Here is a 9451-nt window from a genome sequence, read left to right on the forward strand (position 1 = left end):
CAAGATTTATTTTTTAGTCATTTTCTTATATCGAAGAAAGAACAGTTATGAAGTTTTATGTGAACCCTTTTACCAACTTTGAAAGTTTATTCCTCTTAATTTAATTATATTATTTCGATGTATGTGTTGGGGTAGTAAGGGTGTCACAATAGTGGGTAGTTATTTAAAATATAAGAGGTTTGAAAACTAAATGTCATTGAAATAGAAAAAAGAGAATAAATAAATAGATAAAAGATAAATGATACTGGTTTGTATTTAAATGTATAAAGGTTGATTGTAAGATAAATTAAATTGATATGATATAAAAATATTATAATTCAGCGTCATTAGATAGATTCTTAAATCAATATAATTTTGTGCACAATCTTTAATAAAATATTGAATATGTATATAATCACATCACATTCGTATAATATAATATATAATATATTATATGTTATAGAATTTGATATCTATAAATTGGCTGTAAGGAGTAGGCTCATATGATACAAAGAAAGAAGTGAATTGGATTGCGTGAGAGCCTTACTCTGAGACCTGCTCTGACTGGTGAGCAATTCATACCTTCAACATGCTGCATGGGAGTTACGCCACATGCACGTGCTTTTTTATGCATCATCTTCTCCACCAATTTCATCTTTTTCTCTTTTTCTTTGCACGCCATGACCCACTTATTCTCATCCAACCAGATTAGCTTTCTTTAATGAATTCAACTTCCACTCCGTTTTCCATCATCTCTCCGTGTTTGGGGAGATGATAGAGTTTTTGTTTGATTCAATTTTTTAATAGGGTATTGGAGTTGAGTTTATATGCATTCCACATTCTTGTTTCTTTCTGTGCTTTCAATGCTTTAATTTTGCTACCATGCTGGATATTTTGTGGATTTGTGTAGTTGAATGCCTTAGGGTTTTTGTTGGTCTTGTTTTCTTAAATTCACTTTTTTTATCCGTTGATTTTCTTTTGAATAAAATGTTAATTAGGCGTGAATCCAAACTAATCTAACTGACTCAATCATTTTGTACGATTATTTTTAATGTTTGGATTAAATCTAAATCAACTTGTTCAAACGGATGTTGGATAATAAATTTTGATTTTTAAGTTTAACTTAATTCAATTCAACCCTAATGTATAATATATTATTAAAATTATACATATAATATTATAATTATATATTTTGAATTCAAGATACTTAGCATTTTAACCCTACATCTTTATCTCACACATACAAATTATGGGAAAAAAAACAAACATATTTTTTTTTTTAAAATTTGTAACAATGAACAATACTTTAGAGACTTTACTTTACTGTTTGTTGTTGTTACAGATTGAGATTTTCTCTTTAATCAGACTTAAGTTGTGTGTATATAGATTCATATTGTATACAACAATTCTTTAATTACTCGTATTTGTAGGTTCAAATACACATGCTAAATGTTTATAATATATAATTAAAAATTAAAATGATTTATATATAAATAAATATTATATTTAATATATAAATTATATTTAAAATTTAAATAAATAAATATGTTTAAATATATAGATTGTATTTTAGATTTATAATAAATAATTTATATATAACACAAAATAATTATTTATTAATGATTTATTTTAAAATATTAAAATTTATTAATTCCTAAAGAATTAACTGAATTTAATATTGTTAAAGAATTCTAAAGCCTCTTAATCAAATAGAAATTCCTAAAAATGCTTTCATTATAAATTAAACTAATTATATCCAATTGACTTATTTTAATCTAATCCTAATCATGATTGAGTTAGTTGAATTTGAATTAGAAAAAGAGTTACATAAACTCAATCATCAATCTTTTTTTTCTTTCATTACAGCGATTTAGTAAAATAATAATAAAGAAATATTAACTATACACTCTCTAATACATCTTTTTAATACACTTATTTTTATTAATTAAAATTTATTAAAAATTAAAAAATAATAATAATAAAAGAAAAAAGCATTATATAAGTGTATGACTTACTAAAATTTGTGTTTTTCAATAAATTTTAACCTGTGTTTAAATGAGTATATTGATATCATTTCTTGTTTATAATGATCATTATTTTTCAGGTGATTCAAAATATGACACATTCACCAGTATTTATTCATGCCTTCCTTTGTGAACTTGCATGTTGTTGCTTTTCTGCATTCTTATGGACATGCATCTTTGTTTATCTCCTCTATTGTGCTCTCTCTCTTTTTGTTTTGCTGCCCGTTGAATTACCCTAATATGTGGAATAATAGGCAAAATTTGCTACCAACAGACCTTATTAGTATATTTGCAACATGGTGTTCATTAATTCTTTTTTTATTTTCTATTGGGAAAAACCCAAGTCCCGCCAATCCTAAATCATTAAAAAGGGCCACCTACCATTTATTCACGTACTAAGCCCAATAGTGCTGGACGTGAGGGGGTGTATTGAGAAAAACCCAAGTCCCGCATCGACTAGAGATTAGGCAATTAAATAGTATATAAGTGGAAATCCACACCACCATTAGGTGGAGCAGCAAATAATCAGTCATGGAATGTACCTTCTGGACCCACAGTGCAAGGGCATCCAAACACACCAATGCCGCATACATACCATCATGCCTCAAAGCCTGCCAATGAGGCTATATCCAGTGTTGTTTCACAACCTCCTATTGTGGAAGTTAAAGCAAGTGGAAGGAAAGAACTTCCCGAGGATCTGTTCACTATAAAATATTCTCCCTTCCCAGCTCCAGTTGTAGGTTGGCAAATGGGTGTTCCCCATGGCATGGGTATCGCAATGCCATACAATAATGTGGTGCCTGTGCCAAGTTTTCCTCAGCCATCAAGGTCAAAAATCCATTTGATGTCAGCAGTGCACCAGCCACAGATCAACCTAACATGGTATCAGAGCCATTTAGATCCACTTTAAAAATGGGCCACCCACCATCGATGCATGCCTCATAGGCATGAGGGGGTGTATCAGGAAAAACCCAAGTCCCGCCAATCCTAGATCATTAAAAAGGGTCACCCACCATTTATCCACGTACCAAGCCCAATAGTGCTGGACGTCAGGAGGTGTATTGGGAAAAACCCAAGTCCCACATCGACTAGAGATTAGGCAATTAAATAGTATATAAGTGGAAATCACGTCCAGCACTATTGGGCTTGGTACGTGGATAAATGGTGGGTGGCCCTTTTTCAATGATCTAGGATTGCAGGACTTGGGTTTTTCCCAATACACCCCCTCATGCCTATGAGGCATGCATCAATGGTGGGTGGCCCATTTTTAAAGTAGATCTAAATGGCTCTGATACCATCTTAGAATAGTGGATTAAGCCTAACTCAACCCTACAAAATCGGCTCGTAAAGTGAGGGTTGCTTTCCACTTATATACTATTCAATTGCCTAATCCCTAGTCGATGTGGGACTTGAGTTTTTCCCAATACACCCCCTCACGTCCAGCACTATTGGGCTTGGTACATGGATAAATGGTGGGTGGCCCTTTTTAATGATCTAGGATTGGCGGGACTTGGGTTTTTCCCAATACACCCCCTCATGCCTATGAGGCATGCATCAATGGTGGGTGGCCCATTTTTAAAGTGGATCTAAATGGCTCTGATACCATGTTAGGATAGTGGATTAAGCCTAACTCAACCCTACAAAACTGGCTTGTAAAGTGAGGGTTGCTTTCCACTTATATACTATTCAATTGCCTAACTCTAGTCGATGTGGGACTTGGGTTTTTCCTAATAAATCCGTAAGTGTATGCATCACTTTGACTGACAACAGAAAGTGAAGCTGAAACTTGCACATATTTATACAGGGGGCAACAAGTTGATGATTGACTTTACAAGTCCAGGTGGACAATTTTTCACATTATCTGAATGGGTTTCCTCCTGTAGGGAATGAATTAGAGGGGGGAGTGTTCGATAACCCACCGGTCAGCTGCTGATCAGGATTTCACAAGCCGAAAGCAGCTCCTTGATTTTTGAAATCCCCAACTTGCCTTGGTATTAGCATGTTAGTTGGCATTTGATGCCCCATGTATGCCCTTGGCCCCAATGCAGATGCATGAATTTGTTGGTTGCACAACAGGTTGCGGCACAATAGATTGAAGAACCCATATCTTTGGCTCGCTCAGAAGATTGGCTTTCCACCTTATAATCTCCATCTGATATTCTACGATCTTCACAGCGCCAATCATTAATTATTGGAGGACGACCAAGACTTCTCCTATAATCACCATATTGCCTACTTTCTTGATCATATCCAGGACTTCTTCCACCTGGACTAGATCTGTCACTATAACGTTCATATGCATCCTCATAGGGAGGGCTTTTAGATCCTCCTCCTTTATAGAAATCATCTTTGTCACCTACTTTGACTCTTGGTGGTTTGTCATTGGGCTTTTCTCCAGTAAATCTTCTATCCACATAAACATGCTTAATAAAGTCTTGAAACCTGTCAACATTACTGCTATCGGGGAAAGAATGACGCTGTGCATCCCATTCTTTAAAATATATTTATTTTGCACGCTGATTTCCTCCTTCTTGAAGTGCACTAACTTCTTGTGAAGTAAACTTAGCCATTGAAACTTACTTTACTCGATGAGTGAATTTCTGATGTATTCCACTACAGTTCGTGCAAACAAACATCCAGAAATTTGTGCACACATATTGTGGTCCCAGATTGTTGCAGTTAATGCATCTGCGATTAGGTTCAAGCTTGAGAAGACCTCGAATCACGCGCTCATTCTTCTCATCTTCCTTCAGGCGACTCGCCATCTCCTCCGCTACTTCAATTCCGCAGTACAGAGAAAACAGTTGGGGGACTTGAATTGAAGATAGGAGAGAGAGGAAGCAGTATTGCACCAAAACAAAGAGTGGAAGACCTATTGATAGTTCAACATTGACACAGGGAACTGCATCTTCCAGTAACTTAACATCTGTCAACGAAAACCCAGTAGATGTTAAACTTGGCACGACTAAGAGCCTTATTGATTTTGATGTTGATCCTGAACTTCTGGTAGCTCCATCAGTTCCTCAAGCCCAACAATCTACTGTTCTGCAACCTGTTGTGCAACCAGCAAATTCCGGCAATGACAATTGGACCTCTTTTGATGTTACTCCTGGGGCTAAAGCAACTCCAAGCTCCTCAAATTTCAATTCACTTGAATCATTGTTATCCGAATTGTCTGTGCCAGCATCTTTACCTGCTCACTTTTCTGGAGTCTAAGTACGTATTCCAGCACCATCTCTTACTTCTACTTCTGGAGCCGCAAATGTTACTGGTTTCTCAGCTTTCCCACCCAAGCCAATTTTGTAGGGTTGAGTTAGGCTTAATCCACTATTCTAACATGGTATCAGAGCCAGAAATTTGTGCACACATATTGTGGTCCCAGACTGTTGCAGTTAATGCATCTGCGATTAGGTTGAAGCTTGAGAAGACCTTGAATCACGCGCTCGTTCTTCTCGTCTTCCTTCAAGCGACTCGCCATCTCCTCCGCTACTTCAATTCCCCAGTACACCTGTTGATCCTCGGATTCTTCTGTTGATCCTCTGTACTGCGAAATTGAAGTAGCGGAAGAGATGGCGAGTCGCCTAAAGGAAGACGAGAAGAATGAGCGCGTGATTCGAGGTCTTCTCAAGCTTCAACCTAATCGCAGATGCATTAACTGCAACAGTCTGGGACCACAATATGTGTGCACAAACTTATGGCTCTGGTACCATGTTAGAATAGTGGATTAAGCCTAATTCAACCCTACAAAACCGCTTGGGTGAAAAAGCTGAGAAACCAGTAACATTTGCAGCTCCAGAAGTAGAAGTAAGAGATGGTTCTGGAATAGGTACTTGGACTCAGAAAATTGAGCAGGTAAAGATGCTGGCACAGATAATTCGGATAACACTGATTCAAGTGAATTGAAATTTGAGGAGCTTAGAGTTGCTTTAGCCCAGGAGCAACATCAAAAGAGGCCCAATTGTCATTGCCGGAATTTGTTCGTTGCACAACAGGTTGCGGCACAGTAGATTGTTGGGCTTGAGGAATTGATGGAGCTACCAGAAGTTCAGGATCAGCATCAAAATCAATAAGGCTCTTAGTCGTCTCAAGTTTAACATCTACTGGGTTTTCGTTGACAGATGTTAAGTTACTGGAAGATGCAGTTCTCTGTGTCAATGCTGAACTATCAGCAGGTCTTCCACTCTTTGTTTTGGTGCGTGACTGCTTCATCTCTCTCCTCTCTTCAATTCAAGTCCCCCAACTGTTTTCTTTGTACTGCGGAATTGAAGTAGCGGAGGAGATGGCGAGTCGCCTGAAGGAAGACGAGAAGAATGAGCACGTGATTCGAGGTCTTCTCAAGCTTCAACCTAATCGCAGATGCATTAACTGCAACAGTCTGGGACCACAATATGTGTGCACAAATTTCTGGACGTTTGTTTGCACAAACTGTAGTGGAATACATCGGGAATTCAATCATCGAGTAAAGTCAGTTTCAATGGCTAAGTTTACTTCACAAGAAGTTAGTGCACTTCAAGAAGGAGGAAATCAGCGTGCAAAAGAAATATATTTTAAAGAATGGAATGCACAGCGTCATTCTTTCCCCGATAGCAGTAATGTTGACAGGCTCTGAGACTTTATTAAGCATGTTTATGTGGATAGAAGATTTATTGGAGAAAAGCCCAGTGACAAACCACCAAGAGTCAAAGCAGTTGACAAAGATGATTTCTATAAAGGAGGAGGATCTAAAAGCCCTCCCTATGAGGATGCATATGAACGTCGTTATAGTGACAGATCTAGTCCAGGTGGAAGAAGTCCTGGATATGATCAAGAAAGTAGGCAATATGGTGATTATAGGAGAAGTCTTGGTCGTCCTCCAATAATTAATGATTGGCGCCGTGAAGATCGTAGAATATCAGATGGAGATTATAAGGTGGAAAGCCAATCTCCTGAGCGAGCCAAAGATGTGAGTTCTTCAAGCCCACCAGTGGTCCGATCTATTAGAGAAATATTGGGAGAAAATGTAGTACCTCTTCGGATAAGTGAACCACCCAAATCAAACAGTGGAAGACCTGCTGATAGTTCAGCATTGAAACAGAGAACTGCATCTTCCAGTAACTTAACATCTGTCAACGAAAACCTAGTAGATGTTAAACTTGAGACGACTAAGAGCCTTATTGATTTTGATGTTGATCCTGAACTTCCGGTGGCTCCATCAATTCCTCAAGCCCAACAATCTACTGTGCCGCAACCTGTTGTGCAACCAGCAAATTCCGGCAATGACAATTGGGCCTCTTTTGATGTTGCTCCTGGGGCTAAAGCAACTCCAAGCTCCTCAAATTTCAATTCACTTGAATCAGTGTTATCCGAATTGTCTGTGCCAGCATCTTTACCTGCTCAATTTTCTGGAGTCCAAGTACGTATTCCAGCACCATCTCTTACTTCTACTTCTAGAACCGCAAATGTTACTGGTTTCTTAGCTTTTCCACCTAAGCCGTGTTTGTAGGGTTGAGTTAGGCTTAATCCACTATTCTAACATGGTATCAGAGCCATTTAGATCCACTTTAAAAATGGGCCACCCACCATTGATGCATGCCTCACATGAGGGGGTGTATTGGGATAAACCCAAGTCCCGCCAATCCTAGATCATTAAAAAGGGTCACCCACCATTTATCCACGTACTAAGCCCAATAGTACTGGACGTGAGGGAGTGTATTGGGAAAAACCCAAGTCCCACATCGACTAGAGATTAGACAATTGATTAGTATATAAGTGGAAAGCAACCCTCACTTTACAAGCCGGTTTTGTAGGGTTGACTTAGGCTATGCACTATTTTAACATTTTCTACTGACAGTTCTCTGAATTGGGATGAGTTCTGCTGCTAAAAACATGGAAGAGCATGAGCTAATTCTAGGGGCGGTCCTTACCTCATGAACCAAATAACCTGCAGCAAAGAGTTTTCTGAGTCAATGAAGAATAAAGAAACTAATGAAAGCCTTTTAGAAAGTTTATGCAACGGATTGAAGCTATCTTTAATGGAAAAAATTATTATCAGTCTTGTTTTATCTGATTCTGAGAATCCTGATGCCAGGCTGGGTGGTAAGTATGAAGTTACATTTTACTTGACTAATAATGTTCATGGTCATTTCTATATCATCTATACTGTGTCAATATTATTTTGCCGTTTATATATAGTATATTTGACCTGAAATATTGCTGGTGTATAGGCAAATCTTTTTGCATGGCTCGGATTGAGGAATTGTTTGTCAATCCTGGTTCTTGGAGTTGCAATGAGCAAATTCACAAAATTATCATGTTCCGAAAGCAGTCTAAGGGTCTTTCCAAGCACATGGTTTCCTTTATGCAGATATTATCACTTGTGAAGTTCAAAGACAAGCCAACTTTTGCCTTGACTCTATTGCTTCCTGAAGAGATGCATGAGGCTGATTTAAGGTGGTAATGTATTTAGTAATCCTTATTACCATTTTATTAAGTTAACTACACATCATTGGGTCAATGATATTGAAAAAGTATTTGATTTAACCACTGAAATAAGTGGTTAACATAAAACTGGCAACCATTTTTCAATACAATCATATATTGGTTGTATATTATTAGTTATCAATAGTAATTAATTCAGTTATGATGTTTAATTAGTTATCCATCATTTTACAGGAAGATGGAGTTGTTCCACAAGTGTGGAGAAAATGATTTTGATGCTATTTTGGAAGACATGCAGAAGGAAATAAACATGGGAGATATTGTGAAGGAGCAAGGCTATGGATGCACGGTTGATGTCTCAAAGTGCAAGGAGATATTTTCTCCATTCTCATCTCTAACTGATAATATGCTATCTAAATTACTTGGTGCAATTGCTTATAGTCGTACTGGGATGGAGGAAAACCAGAACACATACTTAACATTCCCTGCAGCCAATGGATCCAACGTGTCTGAGTTGCCACCTCTTAACTCTTGGAATATTGATGTCTTGGTAGATACAGTTAACCATCTTGTGAGTTTTATTCAATAGGACTTAAAGTTCCTCTCATTTTGTTATTGCCTTTTGAATAAGAAAGTAAATCATTTCATTTTTATGTGCTTTCTGATACAGGCACCTCAAACCAACTGGATATGTGTCATGGAAAGTCTTGATCATGAAGGGTTTTTCCTTCCTTGTGAAGAAGCATTCCTTTTTCTCATGTGTGTGTATAAACATGCCTCTAAGGTATGATATCAGAACCTTAGATATGCTTTTCCCGTAGCTTAGCTGATTTAAAATCAGTTTTGATACAAGTTAGAAATAATTTTTAGAGCTTCTTTGCTGAAAAATAAAGAATTTTTTCTAGAAGAAAAGTTATCAAAACCATTTTTAATCTTGTATCTAAATAGGATCTTATATGCAAACTCTGGCATAAAATTCTGAATGTATGAAAATATGCCTAGCAGGAACCATTTCCTCTCCATGCCATATG

General features: G+C 37.2%; 1 protein-coding gene and 2 pseudogenes across 1 annotated transcript; 2 read left to right on the forward strand and 1 right to left on the reverse strand.

Annotated features, from left to right (window-relative positions):
- Positions 1 to 3997: 3997 nt before the first annotated feature.
- LOC145956111 (uncharacterized) lies at positions 3998 to 5162 on the reverse strand (annotated as a pseudogene).
- Positions 5163 to 6204: 1042 nt separating this feature from the next.
- On the forward strand, positions 6205 to 7485 carry LOC109791440 (uncharacterized; annotated as a pseudogene).
- A 270-nt stretch (positions 7486 to 7755) lies between these two features.
- Positions 7756 to 9394, forward strand: LOC145949236 (uncharacterized). The gene is made up of 2 exons (XM_083070606.1): positions 7756 to 8991; positions 9091 to 9394. Exons 1-2 carry the CDS (start codon positions 8659 to 8661, stop codon positions 9208 to 9210), a joined length of 453 nt encoding a protein of 150 aa, XP_082926732.1. The 5' UTR covers positions 7756 to 8658; the 3' UTR covers positions 9211 to 9394.
- Positions 9395 to 9451: the final 57 nt, after the last annotated feature.

The sequence above is a fragment of the Cajanus cajan genome, chromosome 3 (assembly GCF_000230855.2).
Source record: "Cajanus cajan strain Asha chromosome 3, NIPB_CcT2T_4, whole genome shotgun sequence".
Taxonomy (NCBI): domain Eukaryota; kingdom Viridiplantae; phylum Streptophyta; class Magnoliopsida; order Fabales; family Fabaceae; genus Cajanus; species Cajanus cajan.

Excerpts from the sequence above, each read along its gene's own strand:
- LOC145949236 (XM_083070606.1), top strand. The coding sequence starts at position 8,659 with ATGGAGTTGTTCCACAAGTGTGGAGAAAATGATTTTGATGCTATTTTG. Across the intron at positions 8,992-9,090 it reads TAGATACAGTTAACCATCTT|GCACCTCAAACCAACTGGAT; the intron begins GTGAGTTTTATT and ends TTTCTGATACAG.